General features: G+C 41.5%; 1 protein-coding gene and 1 long non-coding RNA gene across 3 annotated transcripts; one reads left to right on the top strand and one right to left on the bottom strand.

The window, feature by feature from the left end:
- The first annotated feature begins 3,982 nt into the window (after window positions 1–3,982).
- On the top strand, window positions 3,983–15,410 carry LOC143268688 (uncharacterized). Its single transcript, XR_013044786.1, has 2 exons — window positions 3,983–4,274; window positions 9,110–15,410. It is a non-coding gene; the product is annotated as an uncharacterized LOC143268688 (long non-coding RNA).
- Window positions 9,732–22,700, bottom strand: Arrdc3 (arrestin domain containing 3). 2 transcript variants are annotated; one of them, XR_013044785.1, is made up of 8 exons: window positions 22,122–22,659; window positions 18,397–18,478; window positions 16,522–16,669; window positions 15,522–15,624; window positions 14,986–15,242; window positions 14,565–14,727; window positions 14,140–14,332; window positions 9,732–12,307 (listed from the first exon to the last, which is right to left on the bottom strand). XR_013044785.1 is itself a non-coding variant. In XM_006989816.4 (8 exons), exons 1-8 carry the CDS (start codon window positions 22,399–22,401, stop codon window positions 12,251–12,253), a joined length of 1,245 nt encoding a protein of 414 aa, XP_006989878.1. In that variant the 5' UTR covers window positions 22,402–22,700; the 3' UTR covers window positions 9,732–12,250. The 2 variants fall into 2 exon arrangements, 1 of the variants encoding a protein (XP_006989878.1); XM_006989816.4 differs by having other exon boundaries at window positions 14,140–14,294; window positions 22,122–22,700.
- Window positions 22,701–22,876: the final 176 nt, after the last annotated feature.

The following is a 22,876-nucleotide window of genomic DNA, read 5'->3' as shown; positions in this document are numbered from 1 at the left end:
TGTTGCCCAAGTAGAAGTCACAGAACAGCTCTGTGGAGTTGATGGTCTCCTGCCTCCTTTATGCGGTTCTGGGGATTGAATTCAGGTTGTCAGGTTTACATGGCAAGTACTTTCCCTGTGAGGCCATCTCCATCCCTAAAATAAGTGTTCTTTTGTGAATTTATCCTAATACCTCTGTATATATGTATACATGTCCTTGGTTGCCAAATTTAATGTTGTTGTAAAGAGTTAGGGCACACCCACCCTTGTGGCTGAGAATTTCAGCCCACACCTTCATGCCTGGGAGCTCTTTCGAAATGTAAAACTCCCTCCCAGACTTGCTTGGGTTGGAATATGCATCTTAACAGGGTTTTGAGGCCATCTCCCTTCACACCCTCAGGTAGTAAAGCCCTGCTCTAGCTCTTACAGAGGTCAGGGAGGGAGCAAAAACTGTCACAGGAGAAATAAACGTGGGTAGAAAGAATGTGGCTACTGGGGAACCTGTCAGCTCCTCAGGGTCCTCTAAGGTGAGAGACTCTCTAGAGAATGGGAAATGTGGCTCACTGACTTTCTTTTTATTTCTTCTCTCTTTTTGTTCCCTGAACAATTATTGTTCATCATCATCATTGTTATTGTTGTTATTATTATTTTCTGATTAGCTCCCTGTGTCCTCTACACCATCCTAGTTTCTCTTGAAAATATCTGGGAAAGTCTGGCATTATGTGTGGATATCTCTAAGGGCAGGAACTAACAGAATTGAGTAGCCTGTGCACACTCTTGTGGTGATATATTGTGTCCCCCAATATATTGTGCACCCTAATAAAGCTTATCTGAGGATCAGAGGAAAAAAGTCAGCCACTATATTAAACATAGAGGTCAGGCAATGGTAGCACACACCTTTAATCCTAGCATTCAGGAGGCAGAGATCCATGTGGATCTCTGTGAGTTCAAGGCCACACTGGGGAAGAGTCAGGCATGGTGACACATGCCCTTAATCCCAGCACTAACCATTGAGTTCTGGAGGTTTGTACAGACAGACAGAAAATGATGTAGCTGGGTGGAGAGAGGAAGTGAGAGGCAGGACAGAAAGGCATATAGGCGTGGGTATACAGGAAGTAGGGACACTTTGGACACTAAGTGCTGTGGATATCGCTCTGTATAAATAAACACTGATTGGCCGGTAGCCAGACAGAAAGTATAGGCAGGACTAACAGAGAGGAGAATTGAGGGAACAGGAAGGCAGAGAGGGAGACTGCCTGGAGCCACCACCAGGACAAGGAAGATGTACCGTAAAGTACTGGTAAGCCACGAGCCACGTGGCAAAATAAAGATTAATAGAAATGGGCTGAATATAAGAGTAAGAGCTAGACAATGATAGGCCTGAGCTAATGGCCAAGCAGTTTAAATAATGTAAGAGTCTGTGTGTTTATTTTATAAGTGGGGTCTGGGACTGGCGGAACTTGGAGGGAGCTGGAGAGAAATTCTCCAGCTACAACTAAGGATAGGTAAGGTGAGATTGGCTGTGGCCTGTCCTATTCCTCTGATTTCTTAGTTTTAACCCCAATATCTGGCTCCAGTTTTTTTATTATTAGTAAGACCATTTAGCAATTCATCTTACACACTTTGTTCACAATTCATCTGTAGAAATCCAGGTGCTATTGAGTTTGTGAATTCTGGGCCATGGCATTTGGTTTTAGGTATTAACTTCGATTTTGCGTGTGTGTGTGTGTGTGTGTGTGTGTGTGTGTGTGTGTGTGTGTTAGGGAATGAACACAAACTGACTATATGCTTTAATGCTAAGCTAGATCCCCAGGCTTCCAGGTGGATCCTCTGCTTTCCTTCCTGTGGGTTTATTAAACTGCACTCATTAGGTCTTCTGCAGGTCTCCCAGTCAACAGCGATGTAGATATCTGATTTCTGAAGCACAAACAGTTTACCTAAAGTCTATTATTCTAGCTGTAACAAAAATATATGGTCTGGGCCTCCTGCTGCTCGGGACTGGCTCCTGGCTTCCTCTGTGCAGGCTCCAAAGGCCTCTGCGGTGGTTTCCGCTAGCCCGGGACTGCTCTGAGAGGATTTGGTCGTCCTGTTGGTATCCCCCTGCACCGTCTCTTCAAATGCAGACTCTGTTGTTCCATTATTCAGTTCAGAGACTGCAGTCTGTTGACCTGAGAGGAAAAGTGACCATAATTTCAATCTAATGTGCTGTGTCAAGTGCCTTAGACTGTTAGATGGATTGGCAGAGACGCTTTCCAGTACATATAGATGTAGATATCATGGAGTGAGAGGGCGTACATTTTCTCTTATGAATGAAACTTTCTTTCTTGGTATCAGCTTAGTTTTTTTTTTTCTATAAGAAAGCTGCTTCTGGCTGTACGTAATTGAAAGGCAGATTCACCCTGGCTTCGGCAAGGAAGGAAATGTACTAGCTCACAGAGCTCTGGAGTGCATGGCGAGGTCAGATTTCAGGGATAATCAGGTCAGCATTCCAGCTCTGTTGACCTTTTGAGTTTCTTAGTTCTGCCCATGCATGTGTCTTAGTTCATTTTCCATTGCTATAACTGAATACTTAAATCTGAGTAATTGATGTTCTAGAGGGCTGAAAAGTCCAGGAACATGGTACCGCACCTACTGAGCATCCAGTGAGGGCCTCCCTGCTGCATCAGACAAGGACACAGGCAGAACTTTAGATTTCCAACAAAGCCAACCCTTAACAGCTCATTAATCCATTTATTCGGGCAGAGTCGTCAAAACCCTATCCACTCCCAAAGGTCACAGCTCTAAACACTGCTAACATATGAACCTGGGAGTTGCTTTCCTTACAGGTGAAATACAGAGGACCCACAAAACAAAGCATGCCATCTCAGCTTTAGCTTGACTGGTGTCACAGTTGATAGTGACCGAAACTGTTCCGTCTACAGGAGCTTCCAGAGAAAGAGAGAACTGTTCCTGGTAACTCTTAGGTTAAAGGAAATTTCCTAGAAATCCTCAGAAAATTCATCTGATACACTTTTGGGCAACATTGTCTGGACTGAGTGAGTCCCTGTGGCCTAGGCAACAGCATTAAGCGAACAGAAAAATCCACTCTTGAGAGCTGTGGGTCATGGAAATTCATCATTATAAAGGAGTGGAAAACCACACAGAGTCTCTCCTTCCAACCTTAAACAGCCAGGAAACTTCCATAACTGTGCTCATTTTCTCAGGTGTGCATTCATACACAATGAAAAAAATCTGTTTTGTCTGCATCTCCCACCCCCACCCCCGTCTCTTTCTCTGCCTCAAAGATCAGGTGGCTTTAACCACAGAAACTTATTTTCTTACAGTTCAGGAGGCTGGAAGTCTGAGAATTAGATCAATGTATGGGCTGCTTCAGGACTCCAGTGAGAGTCACTCCCTGGCTCATAAAGAGTCATCTTTGGCTTAGTCCCAGCACTCAGTAGGTAGAGGCCGGAGGGTCTGTGTGGCTTTGAGCCAGCCTGGTTTATGTAGCAAGTTCCAGGGTGCCAAGAGCTGCACAGAAAGATCTTGTCCCAAAACAACAAGAAGTAACAAGCGTATTGTCTTCTTCTTGTCCTAACACCGCAGAGACCATTTCCTGTCCTCCACCTCTTGTGTAGGATACAGTTCTACCAAATTAGGACCTCACTCTAGTCTCAGTTTATCATCCCCTAACGACATTCTCTAGACACCATTTCATCCATGGTTAGGCCATCAACTCTGGGGGAAACCAATTCAGTCCATACCAATGCCCTGTTGTGCGTGTGTGTGTGTGTGTGTGTGTGTGTGTGTGTGTGTGTGTGTGTCCCACTCAGTATGGTATAATTATAATTATGGTTGTTTGTATGAACATGGACAGGAAGCAGGGGGCTTACTTATTGGAGCATGAAGAATAGTGTGTAACCAAGACAAGAGACTCAATGGGTGATGACAGGAGGTTTTTCTTTAAAGGAGATCATAAATTAGATATTGAAATATGATTGCTCTATAACAAAGATAAAGAGTTAAAACTGTTTTGAGAAACTACAAAGTTTAACGAATAAATTATTTATAAGGTCACCAAAATTATAGATAAAAAGGGAGAAAAAGTCAGAGATAGTGGTTGTTTCAATCATGATAAGGTTGAAAATTGAGGCTGAAGAAATAGAGAATCTTCCTGAGAAAACGTGAAAGAGAGATGTGTGGAAGAAAAACACTAAACAGCCATTACTTCACCATGAAGGATCTTGTCATCAACAGTTGCATGACTGGGTGGAACTATTGAAAATTAAATAATGGAGACTTCTGACTTCCTCAGGGTATGTACTGTATTCATGCCATAATCTATGTGTGTCGTCTTTACTACCGAATGAATGCTACTGAATGAATGTTCATACTCTGCAAAGCCCGGGCACGTTTTGAAGTTAATACAGTTTTCCCTTGCATCGAAATGAGTGCTTTGAACACAGTGTGTCTTTCCTACACTTGAAGGAACAATGAACTGGGGTTCTCCCGGCAGAGGAAGGGGTTACTTGGCTTGGTTCTCGGTCCCATCATCTGACTGTCCGTACATCCAGGTATGTTCACACAGACATTTCCAGCGGGCAGCGAGCCTGGGCACGCACTGCTCTGTGACCTACTTTCTCCTTGGACTTAGGTCCACTCTTGGGTTGACCATGGCCTCTCCTCCCCTTGGCAGGTCAGTTCTCACTGACCTTTCCTTCTGTGCCAAAAGCTGCTGCTGTTGGTCTGGACGTAGAGACTTCCGTGTGGACAATGTGCAGTGGTCCCCTTTAAAAGTCCTGTGCCCACTCGACTCTTCTTTAGAAGCTCAGAGCCTAAAGAGGTCAGGATCCTCCAAGCTGATCTGTTCTTTGACTATCAGTATTTAACTTTGTGAAGCTTATTTCTTGTAGAATTAAATTGTACACCAATAAATTTTATGCTATTGGGGTTTCCTTAATAAAGGAAGACTTGGGTCAAACCATGGGTCAGAGCCAGTTAATAACATATGTTGGGTTACATTAAAATACAAGAACTTCAAATTCTGGTAATTCTGGGTCTTAATCACTTTTAATTTGACAAGTGGGGCATTTAAGGCAGTTACTCAACCTTTATTGATCATGGTTTCTCCTTAAAAATTTAAAATATAAAATAATAAAAATATACAATTGAAAGTTGTGAGGTTTAGTTAAGGTAATATACATGAAAAGAGTTGTGTATTGTAATATTCCAGGAACTTCATGAATAGTTTTTATATGGCATGCCATAGATATATAAATTTATTATTTTTTATATTTAGATAAATATATATATATATATATATATATATATATATATATATATATATATCACTTCTCCCCATCTCAAGTCACTTTTTAAGGACTTAGAAGTTTAGAGATTGAGAAAGACAGAAATACAGTTTTCCCTAATTATATATAAATGTTTTAGCTTTAAGGCTGCATGCTAGACCTGCCATTGCCAGGTAAAAACACACATCTTTGTGCCAAAGTTGGGCACTCTGTCACGTTAAGCAAGGTTTTAAGCATTCTGTTATCATCTTAAGCAAGGTTTGTCACGTATAAATAACCAGTTTAGCTGCAAATCCCATTTGTGGCATTGTGAGTGAGGGGTTGCTCCTGACTGTTATTTAGAAGTTGTGGAAAACTTTCTTTTAGTGATAAGAGTGACATCCAGGAAGTTACTGCTGTGTTCCTTGTGATTTGGCTCTGCAGAGGAAGACTAGGATGAAGGTCACCAATTCCTGGCAACATGTACTTCCCCAAACATGGTCTTTACTAGATAAGATTGTGGCTAGCTTTAAAAGAACATGCCAGGGGCGGTGGTGGCGCACGCCTTTAATCCCAGCACTTGGGAGGCAGAGCCAGGTGGATCTCTGTGAGTTCAAGGCCAGCCTGGTCTACAGAGTGAGATGCAGGACAGGCACCAAAACTACACAGAGAAACCCTGTCTGGAAAAACCAAAAGAAAAAAAAAAGAATTAAATGAAATTTGCAGGCAAATGGATGGAACTAGATAATATCATTCTGGGTGAGGTAACCCAGACCCAGAAAGACAAACATGGTATGTACTCACTCATAAGTGGATACTAGATATAAAGCAAAGAACAATCAGACTGCAACCCACAGAACCAGGGAGGCTACACAGCAGGGGGGACCCGAGGATGACTGTGGCTTAGAATAAGTTTTGGTTTTACTCAATTACTGGGCAAGCCTCAGTGAAACATTTCACTATTAGAATAAGAATTTGTTTTTTTACAGTCTACGTGTACAGCTGGCTAAGTGAGATCGCTTTCACAGTTCTGCATGTATCCCATCGGCTCCCCATTAGTCACTGAACTCTTAAAACTGGTATTGTAACATTATTACAATGTTTTGCGCCAATTTTATAAACTTTACAGTACAATATGTGTTCCTTTTCTGAGGCAAACCAAAGGTATATTTCTCAAGGTTCTGCTGCTATCAGCAGTGTTGATGGAGGATTTTTTATACATTTGTAATAGATAGAAATAAACCAGAAAAAAAGAAAAAAAAAGTGGTGGAGGAAAAGGTGAACACTGCAAGAATACTCAAAAGGGCTGAGAGTTGCAAACGCCAAGATTGGCTTTGCATAGTAAATGGAATAGAACAGCTCTGAACTATAGCTTACTTTTCCTGGTTTGGTCTGACCGAATGATTGAATGCTTTTGTACAAAAATCAGAGCCTTAAAAATAAGGATTTGGTGAGATTGTAAAATGGTGTGCCACTTTGGCAAAACAGTCTGGTGGTTGGCCAAAATGCAAAACATTGTTACTCTGTTACTCAACAATTCTACCCTTAGGAATATAACCTCAAACTACTGAAAATGTGCACCTATGAAACATGTACATGAAGGTTTACAGCAGTGTGTTGCTAATAGTAAAAAAGCTAAAACAACTCAAATAGCTATCAAATACTGGAGAGAAATAAAATGTGGCCTATTCATACAATAGAATATTATAAGACATAAAAATGAATGAGAAACTGAGAGATTAAATGACTTTGGTGAACCTTCATAATTTCATTTGTAGATCTTTCCATTTCTAATTTATAAATACATTTGGGGTTATAAATTATAAATGTACTGCCTCCTGTCAACATTGTATACTTCTATTTGATGATTTCTGTGTCAAATATTATATGGAAATGTTTCCAAGTATTTTCTGTATTAACTGTGAATGAATAGAACAAAATAAATTGCCTGTGATGGAAAAAAAAAAAAAGAAGTAGACCATGGGGGGAAAAAAAAAGAATTTGTGCTGTATCAAGCTGATAATAGAAAAATAAATAAAGATGGAAAAAAAAAAGAGCATGCAGGATCCTACTATTTGAAATAAGAGAGTGGCCTAGTCCAAGTTCAAGCTATTTCCTAGAGTGAAATTAATTTGTGCAATTTTTAAGCTGCAGTTTCTAGACATTTATATATTTAACAACAGTATGAATCTTAAAGATTATGGCTGACACACAGGACTTTGACATTTTTAGCTGAGTAGGCACTCCAAGTACAAAGATGTTGCTGGAAGGCTACCGAAGTTGTTTTTAAAGATACACGCAGAAACAGGAGGTAAGGCTGCAAAGAACTCTCCCACAGTGCCTGGATCAGGCCAGTCTAAAAAGGTGTGTGTGTGTGTGTGTGTGTGTGTGTGTGTGTGTGTGTGTGTGTGTGTGTGTGTGTGTGTGTGTGGGACAAGCTTCCTTTAAGCTTCTGATGTCACAGTTCAGGATTGAGTTTGTTCTGTAGGATGAGGTATAACAGTGCGTTTATTATGGTTAGATTTTTCCCAGTACAAACTACACACTATTGTGTTACCAAGGAGAGAAGGGGGTGATGGTAAGTTGAATTGAATCCTCCAAAAAGATGTGTTGCCTGCATCTCCAAGTGCTGAGATTACAGTGTGTGTGCCACCCTATTGGTTTTTGTGTGGTGTGTGGGAACCCAGGGCTTCATGTGTACTAGTCAAGCACTCTAACCATGGTTCATGATTTCAGAGTGTTGAGCCATGGCAGTAAGGGAAAACATCAGGGCAGCAGGAAAGAGGCTCTTCTCTTCGACAACAGGACAGAGGGAACCACATCGAGGCCCCGGGGACAAGATACACCCAAATCACAGCTGGTTTCTTCCTTCCCCAAGGCTGGCTTCTCCACATTGTTGCTTCAGCATCCACACACAGCAGCCTTGGGGACATTCAGATCTATGCCCTGACACTCCGCCTGGTCACCTAGTTACTGCAGATCCTTGCTTCTCTTTCCCCTGGGCAAAAATATTGCTTATAGCATTCCTCAAAAATCAAAATAAACTCGCTTTTTAAAAACGGTCACGTGTGGTAGAGTGGGGGAGCTGGAGAGATGGCTCAGTGGCTAAGCACTTGCTGCTCTTACAGATCACCTGAGTTATGTTCTCAGCACCGACACGGTGCTTTACAACCACCTGTAACTCCAGATCCAGGGGATCTGGTGTGCTTTTGATCTCTATGCATACTGCATTCATATATGCACAGACACACAATTTAAAAAGCCACACTTGTGTGTAGTATATGCATATATGTACACATGTGAGTTGATGCTTGTGAAGGTACATGTCCCAGGAGGCCAGATGTCCACACCCATAACTTCTACTTTATTTTTGGACGCAAGGTCTCTCACTGAATCTGGAGCTTGCTGATCTGGCTAGACTTGCTGACTGGGACATTGGGATTGTCTCTTAGAACTGAGATTGTATGTGTGCAGCATGACTAAGGCAACTCTAAAAAGAAAGCATTTAGTTGAGAGCCTGCTTACATAGTTTCTGAGCTAGTCCATGATGTTAGAGATCATTCCTGAAATTACTAGTTAATACATTGTTTTACTGAAGCTAGTCTGAGTCTCTTTTCCACAAATCAAAAATCCTGATAAATATAGCAAGGTCAGCATTCAATAAATTCAGACCAGCTTGGCAGTTAAAGAGAACTCACGATGCTATTTAACATACTTTAGTTTAATGTACTCCAATGCCAGTTTCACTCGAGAGCAGGGAACTGGCAGAGTCATAGGTGGTATAGAGCACAGCATTACTTCCTTAAAAATGGACAAATTCATGCCTTCAGGAGTGAGCATCTTGTGTAACCTTTTTTTTCCAGAAGAGAAAATCAACTTGAGCATCTTGTTCAGTACCTGGTCCAGCCACAGAACTGAGAAATTCATTCCCTCCTCTCCCAGATTCATTTCTTAATCCTGTTAGGTAATTAAGGATTACCTTATAATGTATAAAACATATTCTAATTGCATGCAAATGTATGAATGTCTCCTGGTGACATGGGGATTCTATTTGAAGGCACATAGATAATCCTTACATACACGTGTAAACAATGAACAATAAAAATTAAGGTTGACTTCAAAAGGATTTTGAAGGTTGCCAATCGCTATAATGGTCATACCTATTTTTAAGACTGTTTCCTGCTTTTTTTCAAATGTGGAAAACTGTTTTGTTTTTCAACCTGACTTCTAAAGTCCTCTTTTAAGGTTAGGACTAAGGCTTGTCACAGGTGGGGGACGTGGCACCTAAACACAAAATTACCTGGCTTTTGGTTCAGTATTTAAGATTGAAATTCACATTTTCTAAGTCCTCAGTAATTTCCATTAGTATACATTTAGAAACAAACCATTTAGAACGATCTAGAGTTTAAGTGTAATGTTAAAAGTGTTTGACTGGTGCATCATTAATAGGACCAATTTCCAATAAACTGCCAAACAATTATACAAAAAAGAAAAAAAAAAAAACACTTTTATTTTCCACAAGGAAGAGCAACAGGAAAAATTAAATCATTTTCCACATAGTTTTCTTAAAACAGAGCCTACAAGGACATATTCAGCACCAAATAAAAAAGAGAGATTAACAAACAGCCATTGAGTATAATCTATAAAGCAAACATTTAATATTGCACTTTGTTTCGCGAACATTTTGGATTTTACTTTTCCTAAACGAAAAATTAGGAAGCTATCTTGAATACTAGAGTGCAACTGTGACCTCACATGTATGTCAGGAACTGACCAATATTTAGAAAAATGTAATGCCTCTAAATGAGTAAAGAAATAATTAATGGTAAAAATAAAACTTTATTTTACCAAGTCTTAACAAGAATTTTGTCACCTAGTGCCAATTTTTATCATATTGGTCATTCTTGCTTATGCAGTATTTTGTAAAACACGGTGGTGAGTGTCCCGATGCCATGCACATCAACAATTGTTCCCTAGTTAGACATAACAGGAAGAGTAAGAGGTGTGATCAGACAATCCCTCCCAACGAAAACAAAACCACCAAATGCCCTTTATGCCAAATATCCCATGAGCTTCTTCTGAGGGGGACATTCACAAAATGGTTTAACAATAAAAAAATAATTCACCCCCATTTCCTTGTTATCTAGTATTAGTCTGCTACGGGAGCACAAACCCTTTAACCGAATCACTTAAAACGCGATTCCTTTTTACAGTGGGTTTTCTTCACCCTGTCAGCATTATTTCAAACATGAATTGTCTTCCATGTTTTCTTAAAGGCCACTTATGGAAAAGCCTATTTTGTATGAAGCTTTAAGACAGTATTGAAGCAGGTCAAGCACCAAGCCAGAGTTACCACTGTTTTCAGTCACTTTATTAACTGTGGGTTAGATGGCAAGGTAGATGGATGTAACGTCCATTTCACACATATGTTGCAATATCAGAGATGCTGGTGTCACTAAAAACAGAAGTAAACTCCTAAAAAAAAATCACTACACTTTATACTTGGGAGGTGCGGTTTTAAACGTTTCTCATGAATGCTGGTACCGAGGTGTTGTTCTATCTCAAAGTGAGAGACCTCTTCAGATAGAAAAAATAACACACACAAGGACAAATAAAGCTATTTATCCCAGCAAACATTCTAGTATTTGTCATTACTAACTTACACACTTTGGGAACAAATTTGGAATTTTATTCTCTTAAACTTGAGCAAATGTATAAATCAAGCTTCTCCAATCATAACTGACATACACATTCTGGCTTATTAAGGTACTCTGCATCAGCAAAAATGATTTCCAAACATATGTGTTTTGGAGGTAATTAAGTAACTCTGTATAAAAATAAATGCATTTCCCCCTCCCTTCCCTAGTGACTGGACAACTTCCATTTACTTTTAAATAATAAAAATAGTTTTTAAGAGCAACAGCCCTGAACTCTTTGCTGGTGCCTGCCCTACTGTCTTTCTTCACTCAGTTCTAGTTTCTTCTTATATGTAATGATAAAAAGGGGATGTGGGTGGGTTATCAGTTTTGTGTATGTCCCATTTCTGAATTTCCCTCTCCAAAAAGCCAATCAAACAACAACAACAAGAACAACAAGAACAACAATGTAACAGTGCAACAAAAACACAAACGGCATTCCGACAGTTTGGCAAGTGATGCGTTCACCTGAGATTAAGTGATTTAGGCAGTCAGTAACAAATGCTGCTTTGCTGTAATAGCAGACAGGCAACAGTCTCAAGGAGCCCAGGTACAACCCCGTCTCCCATTCGCTTCCTCTCCTTGTTTTCCCACTATCTGTTGCGCATCTACTATAGTAGGCTGCAAAACGTACAGCAAAAGGATTGGCTTGAAGGCATTTGATGTTTGTAAATAAATCCACAACAGGATCCAAGCTGAAGAGGTGATCCACGGTCAGCCTAGTAGGACAATTCTGAGCATGTGCATACGCAGGTAGAGTCCAGGCTACATTAACTTAAACAAACAAAACAAAAACAACAACAACAAAAACCCACAAACTGTCAGTGCGTTTTTTTTTTTTCATGTAAGAGTTTTTCAAAGCTTTCTTTTGTTCCTTGTTGTGCTGACCACAAACAAGTTTTATGAGTATCAAGAGTCTGGCATAAATGGAAAAAAAAAAAAAAAAAAGCTGTAGTGACATTGAACTGCACAATGTAAGCATTGAGCATGTGCAAATTTTCAAATCAGAAGGACCACGTCCTTCTTTGCAACGGTGTCTTGACACGTATGACCACAGGCTAAGAAGACTGCTCTTAGCATGTACAGTTTTACAGGAGAAAGCTTAGATCTTCAAGCATGTTGGAGCAGCCCCAGAATGCTGCTGTAGATTCTAAAGCATGATCACTGGTGGTTTCACGTATTTGCCATCTTCTGGGCAAAAGCAATTCCACTTCCTCTGAAAAACGTGTCTCCAAGATACTTCTCTGTCCTCAGCCGGAAGAGATACAGTTTGGAACCCAGATCAACTTGATTCAACCAAGTGTTCTTTCAACGAGAGGGGCAGGATGGTCTGTCCTCAGATGACTGATCAGGATTTGGATCAATCTAGTAGAGACAAGATAAAATTTACAAAGTTAACTTGGTAAGGTGTAGGAAGAATGTAACATATGACTGCTTTTGAGAACTAGTCAGCGAAGGTAATCAATATAACCAGAGCATGTATCTAACTAGTCAGGAAAGGTAACCAATATGATCAGAGCATATATGTAACTTCTTAGCAAATGATACCCTATTATTCTCTCCATCTCAAGTGCTATGTGGGAATGAAAGGGTGCTAGATCACTGATAGGATTTACAGTTAAGCATGAGTAGTTCAGTTTCACAAAAGTTGCTAAGAAAATCTTTTAAGGAAGAGTGTTTTCATTCAATATTGAGGCACTTAAACTCAGTTATACATTGGGGTATACCATCAAACTACAACTCCTTTGTGAAGTATTTTTTGTTCTTGTCCTAAAACGTCACTGCATCTCTTCCTGAGTATCCTGTGAAGGTGATTCAAAGATCTCTTGGACAAGTCCTATTCACTTTAAATGTCAGACAACTCACAATGCCTCAAAAATTTTATGCCAAGTGCACATTTTTGAAGAAAAAATCCAATTACCATTTAGTTAAGTCATATTCCTGTGCTATTTCAGGGTTGTACAATTTTTAAGTTATCTTATATTTACTTTGAAATGTACAGAATTTAAGACAAATTAGATAAAAGTGAATGATAGATATTCATTCTTTTCAAATGTTCCCCTTAAAAGCTATGAACAATGAAAGTAAGCCAGAAGCAAAGAAAGAAATGTCAGAATAAAAATACAATAATAAAATTTGTGAGAAATGGTGCAACGTTTTTGGTATCTAGCACATATTTTTATGAACCATAATAAGATAGGAAAAATATCTAATCAAAAAATTTGACAGAACAGATTCTGAACACCTGATAATCAATGAAGTAGAATTCTACATGATCACATCTAAAAAGGTCTTTTCCAGTTACGGCATCACCACAATTGGTTTCAAAGTACAAGCAAAATTCCTTCATGTCTAATGAGTATGAAAAAGTATACAGACTCTCACTGTAAAACACTGGAATAAACGACATAACGCCAAGTCTCTCGATTTCGAGTCATTTCACTATCAAGGCCAATGGGAGGTCCTATAAGAATGTACTGTTGTCTCGGGTCATGCTAAAAAGTCCTGAGACTGCTGAGCCAGCCCTGGGCTGCTCGTCCTGCCTGGACTGTCCCACCTGTGCAGGGACTACTCAGTCTTTAAAGTTCAGCTTAATAATCACTTTCTCAGAGAAGCCCTTCAGATTCCTAAGGCGGAACGAATGGTTTGTTAAGTGTTTTCTAACACTATTGACACTGGAGTTTGCTTCTGAGTTCATTTTTCTCCCTAGTTTGTGAGCTTATCCAATGCAAGCGTTCCTCTTACGCACGGGTGCCGAGTGCCATGCATATGAAGTGCACAATAACCTAGCAGTGCAGGGACGCCGTTAAGAAGCTATTTGGAAATATGCTATTTTCTCCTATGACTAAGAATGTTCAAATATGCAAGAAATAATTATGAATAATATAAATTCTAGCCATTTAATTATGCTTATAAAACACCAGTTTTTCTACTACTGACACTTTAAAATGAAGTCACTCCATTCAAAAATGCCAATGATTCAACTGACATTTGACCATCTTAGTTCCTGAATGAAATCTTACTTCTGTGTCAAAGTCAGAAGATCTGACAATCATAACTTTTAAAATGTTATTTTAAATTTTTTATTAGCAGGATAACCAAGAAGCAACTATCTTTTAAGTCTGTATCTTTTTAAAAGCCTGTAACTGCTGTTTCCTAGGAGACCCAGCACATTTCATACTTGACTTGGTGCTTACCTCTGAATAAAGAGGTGGAGGCAAGAACCGGAACTCCTGGATATATGCAAACAGTGGTCCTTGAAGAGCTCTCTCAAAATCGTCACAAGCACTCACTGGTGCGAGGTTACTTCGTCTTTGTTCCTCGGTTACTACTTCTGAATAGCTGGGTGGTGCTGGAGGAAAAAGATACACGCAATTCGAACAACATGTTCTTATGCATGTCAAAATACACAGAATAGTAGATATTAAAAAAGTGTCATGTAAAAGAATAATTATTTGTTTGGTGATTAAAATAAGGGAGACATACAACAAAACTTAATATTAAGGTCATATATGCTAACTACAGAAAGATAAAAATTTAACTAGGGTTTTAAGATATAAAAAAACAAAAGAGAAAGTTTTAATAATAATAGAGTAAGCTTAGACATGTATTATCAAATTACCTTCAGGTCTTTCAGGAAGGGATAAACCAAGCCAGTTCATGTTCATGCTACACTGACTGCTTACACTTGAGGTTCTGCTACCAAATGGATGGAGAGGAATGGTACCGATGACGAGTGGCAAATTAAGAAATAAATCCATAGCTCCAGGAATATCCACATATACCTAAACAGTAAGCAGATGCTGGATCAGCATTTTAAGTAGAATTTTCTTTAAAAACACAACTTAATTTTGATATTAGCTGGGATCCCTTTTAACTAAAACTAGAACATTTCTCACGTGCAATGCCCTAGGTTTATGTGAGGTAAAATAATCACAATGTAGCGTTTCATACACACATCTACACCCCACCAAACGTGGACAAAATTAGAACCCCACAGGTTCAAGATGAAAGTCGTAAGAACTTCCTAGGGTAACACCTACCATCAGCGAGTACTCCACCCGGATTATACTGCAGTCAAGGATGGAGGGGGACACGGGCGGGATCTTCAGCAGCTTGCCGTTCCACGTCTCTGTCTTCCCGGACGACAGGGACTCCCCACGTAAGTTTGCCACAAGCTGCTTGACTTCCTTCATTTTCCCTTTGGCATAGAAAGCCTGTGTTTGGTAAATGGCTGCCTTTGGCACTACCATCCGGGAAGAGCAGTTCTCAATCTCAGCAAATATCTGTATGGATTCACCTGGAGAGGGAAGACAATTACTGACTATTAGAAAACAAACGAGCAAGCACCCGTTACCAAGTGTCGGATTCTGACGCTCAACTGACTCCATGGAGGAAACGCTATCCCAGAAGTAAGCCAGGTGACTTACTGGAAAATGACCCCCTACCCACTCAGTGACTATACACACACAGCTTTCCTAAGGAATGCTGAGTGTCTATACTGGGTAACAATACTGTAAGTTTGTATAAAATGCTCAGTAAAGAAGCCTGCGTTCTGTGGGCCCCGGCCCGTACATACCTGGGGTGTAGCCCTTCCTCTCGATTTTGGCACTTAAGGATATTGGGCCTGAGGTGCAGAACCAGCAACAGAGTGTCTTGTCTTTTGTGCCTGCTTGGGGTGACTGTACGAAATAGAGAAAAAAAAAAAAAATCAATGTATGAACTCAAAAATGCCAGAATGTTTTTAAAAAATCAACCAAGACAATCTATTTTGTTCCCCCAACGATGATTTTTAAATTATATCAAACTTCTGTCTTTAAACCTCTATTCAATAAAGGGAAAAAAATGGGTTAAGGGCTTAATACCCTATTCCAAAGCAGACTTTTAGCCCATTGTGTACAATAATAAAAACTAATAAAAAAAAAAACCCTTTCCAAATCCCACATAAATTGTCCTAAACTCATTTGTAATTCCAAATGGCAACATCTTATTTTGAAAATGTAAAAAATGTTGGTAAAATGTAAAACACATTTTTATTTGCTTTAAAGATGTTATCATTTGTTTAAACCAAATTGTTTTTGAAGCCAGATTTGAATTAGTATCATAAAATGCAATTAAAAAGAAATTAAGTTTTTTTCCCCATGAAATGATGAATCCCCATCATTTGACACCTATCCCTAATTGGAATAATACAGCATGGTTCAAAGTTTAGACTGTGGCAGTTTCAGGTAAGAGATTTAAGCCAGTGTTTAATATTGTTTGTCAATTAATTTAATCAAATTAAATGATTAATACTGTTTGTCAGCTAGGCCATTTAGGGGCCAGACCTTGTTATTGCTGTGTTCTGCATAAAAGATACTTCATATCACATACTGGGCTTTTAAATTTACCTAGCACAGTGTGAAAAATAGCACATCATTCATTCGCTTGTGTGCTCTACTTTTACTGTATTTTAAAATAGGTTTTTAATGTAATTCAATAAAATTGCTTTATTAAAGCTATGGAATGGTATAGATTATGTGGCTATTCTTTATGTATTCATATGTCAGAAAGAAATGAAGAATCCAGTCATTTCTTACCAGTAGTGAAGGAGTGTTGATATCTATATGCTCAAAGACTGTAAATTCCTTCTTTAATTTTACTGGCAGAAGCCAAGGCCTATGCAATTCAGCTTTCACCCAATAGCGCACACTACCGTGCCGGCCTTCGAATGAGGTAGCAAGTGGTCTGTGCAAAATATAAAAATGGATATATTAATCTTACACCTCTTTCAAAAAATTCAGTAGTAGGTCAGAATAAACACGTTATCATGTTATACTGTCTATGAGGCACATGTATTAACGACAGCACCATGTCGTGCTGTCTGTGGACTAGTGAGGCACCACATGTATAATTTCTTAAAACTTTCCAAAAGGGATAAGTCACTGGGGAAAGACCTTTTATTTTCAAATAATGATAGGAGTTAAATGTAACAGAAATTTTGTTTAATGCCAGAAGAATACAATCCCTTTAAACTAAAGAGTCTACTTTTAATGTTGGTGGCAAAATCAAGAAAGTTAAATGAACCATTCTTGAAAAGGTAAAAAATGTAATTGAAAAATAAAGTTAAGAATGGCCTCACTATTTCTACCTAAAAATCCTAGGCCCCAATCAAGCACTCAAAAAAAATTCCCTATACTGTCCCACTTTTGTTAGCTAGGAATTAGAACCTCTTTTTATAGCAACTAATTAAGTATAGCACAGAAAATACCTAGAATAGTCTCATAATTTCCTATTTCATAAATTCATAGAAATGGAGAAGGTGGGGGGCTGGGGATTTAGCTCAGTGGTAGAGCACTTGCCTAGCAAGCGCAAGGCCCTGGGCTTGGTCCTCAGCTCCAGAAAATAAAAAAGAAATGGAGAAGGTGCTTTTTACACCCTGTCCACCCATGTTCAGACACTCCTTGGGCTATTCTCCACTTGTCAAGGCTTGAGAAAAAAATCCTCCCATTAGCCCATGTCAGAAGAATCAGAGCTGTTTCTGGACTTGGCCAGATTATACGTTAGTAGTCTGTAGAAGGTTTTAAAAAGCAGTTTGGCCCATTAGAGAAAGGTCCAGTGCTGTTACTTAGAAGGCAGAGGGCCAGATTAAACTGGTAGAAGTATCAGTATTTTACAAACTGTCTGTAGAATTAGTAAACACCGAATTATATACATTTAAGGCCTGATAAACTGTTATGAGCTACGTTTATTTTATAGATCAATCAGTGCCAGTTTAAACATTTTAGTATCTGCTAAAAGGCATTATGCAAAAATATTTGTATTCTCTTCCAGCAATCTGTTCAAATGCTGAGAATGTACTATACTTCAAGCTTTCCACTAAGGTGGCTCTGACAGACGGTTCCTTTCAAGTCCAGGTTATGATTTCTTATGTAATGTCCCCAGTAGCGGCAGCTCTGTGTACAGAAGCTTGCTCCCGAATTTGTGTCTAAACAACAGGACTGCTCCTTGAGTTAGGAGTCTCATCTTGACATTCTAACGTTGATCATTCACATTAGCAGAAAGGTAGACTACTGAATTTTGATCCAGTGAGCCATGAAACTCAACAGTGCTCTCTTTTAATAAAGCAAATGATAATCAGCTATCTGATGGAAGACTTCCTACATTTGATTAGCACCTTCTGAGTCACCAGTGCTAGATTAAATGTGAATGTTTTGTAACCTTCGAACACTACTGCAGACACTAACAACCGAGTGTTTTCTGTGATTTTGCCACATTAGATTAAAAATAGCTCCCTTTATTTAATACATTATTTCCCTTGACCAAGTTTCTGTAATGAAAAGGGTTTTTTTCAAAAAACAAACAAAAAAGCAAAACAAAAAACTGAAGTATTTAATTAAACATGGAGTATCTAATTTTATAAGATTGTGCTTAATTAAGAGTGTCCAAAAAATTCTATTTCTCATAATACTTACGTCTGTGGAAGCTCGAAGCTAAATGCATATTCATGCCTTCCTGAATGAATCGTGTTGAAGCCTTCTTCGGAATTATCATCATCTAAAATGAACAAAAAGGGAAAAAAAATCTTGTCGTTAATCAACTACATTCTCAGGCGACAATCTTCAAGGATGTTCAAATGATCAAAGCCACCTGCCTTCATCTTACAGATCAGAGTTCTAATCCCAAGTTCATTATTTGCTGGGGCTCAAATAAACACCCTTGTTTGTTCTTGGTCTTCCTCATTCCCCAAAACGGGGATGATGAACATTTATTTACACTCTGTAGGCTGGTTTTTTTTTTTTTTGGGGGGGGGGTGCTTTATTTTAATGGGAAAAAAAGATCCAAATAGTGAAAAAAATTGTATCACGTACAGTATATTCAACAAAAGGTTCAGGTATCAAACTACACTGTTATCTTGATCACCAACTGTTTACTTAAATGCATAAAGTAAAAACTGTGTAATGTTTTTAATGGCCACTTCTGGTGAATATTCACTCTTGGGGCGACTCTTACGTTGCACCCAGGCAGAGGTAAGAGGACCGCTGGGACTCAAGGCCAGCCAGAGGGGACCCTGTCAAAAGGGAGGAGAGGTGACTAAAAGTATGAAAGCTGAAAATACTTAGACGACATTCAAAACTCCATCGGTTTTAGCAGCAACTAAAATCAGCCTTTGGAAGTTTAATTACAAAGGACTGAATTTAAAAGATGCCTTTTTACAAAAAAAACAAAAAAACAAAAAAAACCATTTTGTTTAACACCTTTAAGAAATGAAGTCTAATTGGGTAGTTTCCACTTGCGAGGGGTGTGGGTGGTGGTGGTGGGGGGGGGTGTGGGGTGTAAGGAGCTTTCATCTTACATCCAATTTCTTTTGCTCGAATTCATTATTCATGTCATGAAAAAAAATAACAAATAATGTGGGGGAAAAAAGGTTTGGAGTCAAAAAGTCCTTTGGCTGTCTAGGTAATGCACACCGACGTCTCACTTGGTGTGCAATCCTTTTTCATTAGCTGCGGGTCTGGGGGCGCGGGGCTGGGGGGCGCTGGCTCGGCATCATTGTACTTTTCTTCCCCTAAGTACCGAAAACGCACAAACCCCGCGACTTCCGTCCCCACGTCCCGGTGAGCCGCCCAGGACGATGCCCGACACCGCTGCCCGCGCCTCCCGGGGAGCCCCCCGCAGCCGGGCCGGGGAGCCGGGGGCTGCTGCCCCGCGCCGCCCCCCGCAGCCGGGCGCCCAAACTTCGCCTCCCTCCCCGGCGGCTCCCTTTTGTGCCAGCTCAGCAGTCTCCTGCCAGGCGAGCGGCGGCCTCCGCGCGCCGCGGTAAACAAGTGCCTGGCTGTCAATCAAGAACTAGACTGGAGCAGGAGAGGACCGGCCTAAACCGGCGCTGAGCAGATCCCAGCCGGCCCGCCCGCGCGCGCCCGCCCGCCCCCGCCGCCGCCGCGCGCCCCGCTATACATACGGCATACGTCGCGCGCTCCCGCCCGCCCGCCCGCGCGCGCGCAGCCTAGTCTGCTGGGGCCCGGGGGTGGGCGGGGCCGCGCCGCGCCGCGCTTCCGCTTTCCACGCCCCAAGCCGGTGACCGGTTCGATCTGGCTCGGGCCACCCTGACACCTAGGCTGTTCCAGCGCAGGGGGGGGAGGTGGCGCGGCGGCGGCGGGGACGCGAGGGCCCCGGGGAACAATGGGCGAGGCCGGGCCGATGGCGGGGCGCGCGCTCCCCCGCCCGTCCCGCCGCTGTCACGGCCCGCGCGGGTCCCGCGGGTCCCCCGGCCCGGGACGACCCTGGCGAGGGCCGGGCCTCCTGCGCGCAGCACTGACCCCCGGGGCCACGGCTCACCACCGCCCCGGTCGGGGGCCCACGGCACGGCACCTGCGGGCCACCCCGGCCTGGAGGGACCTTTACCGGCTCACGCCGGTTCCAAGCCTCGCCCCAAACCGGCGCGAGCCGGCTCGCTCGCCCCACCCGGTCCGTGCCCAAAGCCAATCAAGGCCTGGCATCGCCTTAGCAACAGGCTAACAAACCCGGCTCCGCCTATCGCCGGGCGCCCGGGGCGGGCGCTCGGCCGCCAGGCTGGTTTGAGAGCTCCGGGTTGGAAGTCATTGAAACTCTCCCAGCCGCCGGGGCTCGTCCACGCGGAGCCCGGCTGGCGGGCACCTCGCCGGGTGCAGGTAGCTGCCTTAGCCGTGAAATCGGGCTGCAACGGACGCAGCGTCTGCCCCCATCACCCGGTCTCCTTCCCCCACTCCAGGTCTCAACTCCTCGAGGAAAAGCCTTTGTCTCTTCCCTCTCATTTTGTTAAAGGCTGCAACGTCCAAGCAGGTTCAAACGCAAAATGCATGTGTCCTTTTTTTCCCCCTAAGCACGAGCACTGTCATTAGGTATTCTGTGCCCTATCAGTGTGGACGCCGGGGAAGGCTAAGGAGGCAACCATTTCAGGATGCAGGATACCTTGGTGTAGCTGCGTAAATCCTAGGAATTGATTTCACCTTCATATTTAAAAAAAAAGATGCAATCCTGCGTAACTTAAAGCATCCTCCATTTCTCATTTGCCTTAGTTTCAATTAACACCTCCCCAGGATGTACGTTTTAGATACTTAAAAAAAAATTGAAGGTATGCCTCTATCTGAAAAATCGCCAGTATTTGCACTAAAATACTGCATTAGAAGAGAGAAACACAAATTACATAACCAGTTTTAACATTATATTCTTCTTGGACTAGGAATTAAGTCATCGCCACCACCTGACGCGTGTAACCAATCTGCGGAGAGCAGAACAAGCGCCCCTCCTCACCATCCCCCAGAACTGGTCCGAAACAGGATTGAACCGCTTCTAACAAAGGGTGGAAACTTAGAAAAACAAGCTTGGAGTCGCCTATATTTCCACAATGTAACCACTTAAACAACAGATTGCAAATTTCAGGACCCCTTCTCGCTTTGACAATGCCTTTATCTTCCTCTTGTACCAAAAAACCAAATCCGATGTGCCATATACTTTACAATTCCATCTGTCTGCCATAGGTTTCATTGAATCCACGTTCCAAAGTTAGACATGATGCTCGAGAAGAAAATTACTGACCCCGAATGGCTTTTAAAACTGACTTAATAGTTTGCATAATGATTAGATATTACCCTTTAAAAAATAAATGATGCTTGATGTACATTTTAAAAGGAATTGGGAGAAATAGGGGAAAAACACGTGGGGTGTTGATGCCATATGTCAAAATAAGCCATAGAAGCCCTTTATCAAAGAACAATAATCAAGTCTTTAAAGTCTTTTGCATATGAATATTAAAATCAGATACATCTAGCAACCTTCTTAAAATGTCACCACGGTTCTTTACTGGAGCTCATGTTTGGACCTAAGATTATAAAATAAAGGGAGAAATCCAATACTGGACTGCAGCTTTTGCAAACGAATGTGAAAATACTAGTAAAATGACCGAGTCAGATTTAAACACTTTATGAAGGTGCACAGGGATCCCAAGTGCGAACGGCAGATAGGAAGCTGGTTACAGATGTAGTAAGCGCAGTTTGCAGCCACTTTGCAGACGCCTGCATGCATTACGGCTTTAACACGCTTGAACGTCAAGGAGAAACTACATCTTCTAAGTTTGCTAAACCTTTATCAAACTGCCGGCTAGATCTGCAATAAATGAGATTAAAGTTCTCATTCAAAGAAGACTAATATAAAGACTTACCTCTTTCGTGCCCAATTAGGATGTCTTTATGGTTGAAATATTCTACTTCTTCAGTGTAATTCTGTGTATAGGCAGTATTGGAGCCGGCGTTTCTAGATTCAGTCCAGCGTACTTTCGCATGTCCTCTTGCATGAATTTTAAGAGATTTCACTCTGATTTCCCCAGTAACTTCTAAATTCACCCTTCCTGAGACAGTGTCCCCGCTGGAATACACGGGGACATTGCTGTCATTAAGACAGTCAAAGCTTATTGTCAAACTCTTCACCTTTCCCAGCACCATGATTATAACAAAATCTATAAAAATATAATGTAAGACCAAAAAAAAAGTCAAGATCGCATATAAGATGTGATCTTCACTTAACACTGATCGGTGTCTTTGCCTTGCAAAGGAAAAAAAAAATCTTGCAGGCCGGATCAGTGATTGTCTACAAATAGTTCATTGAGATTTCTTCAAAAGTCAGGGCAGCAGGGAAGCCGCTGCTCCACGCTCCTGCTCCTCTCAGTGGTCTCCTTACAAAGACGGGCGGCTGGAGGCTGCCAGCTCAGTTTAAGAGCAGCTTTGTGAAAAACAACCCCAGTGCGCAGGCGCACGCCGCGGCTGGCGGCCGGCCTCCCTGCGCGCTCCCTCCCGCGCGGCGCGCGCGCCCCGCTCGCCCCGCTCGCCGCGCGCCCCCGGGACAGTAGGTGTGGAGCGGGCGCCGCCGGCCTCTGTGCACCGGCCGCTGCGATTGGCAGGCGGGCCGACCGCCACCCCC

This window comes from Peromyscus maniculatus, chromosome 15 (genome assembly GCF_049852395.1).
Source record: "Peromyscus maniculatus bairdii isolate BWxNUB_F1_BW_parent chromosome 15, HU_Pman_BW_mat_3.1, whole genome shotgun sequence".
In the NCBI taxonomy this organism is placed as follows: domain Eukaryota; kingdom Metazoa; phylum Chordata; class Mammalia; order Rodentia; family Cricetidae; genus Peromyscus; species Peromyscus maniculatus.
Note: the sequence above shows the minus strand (reverse complement) of the source record. Positions and strands in the feature narration are given on the sequence as shown.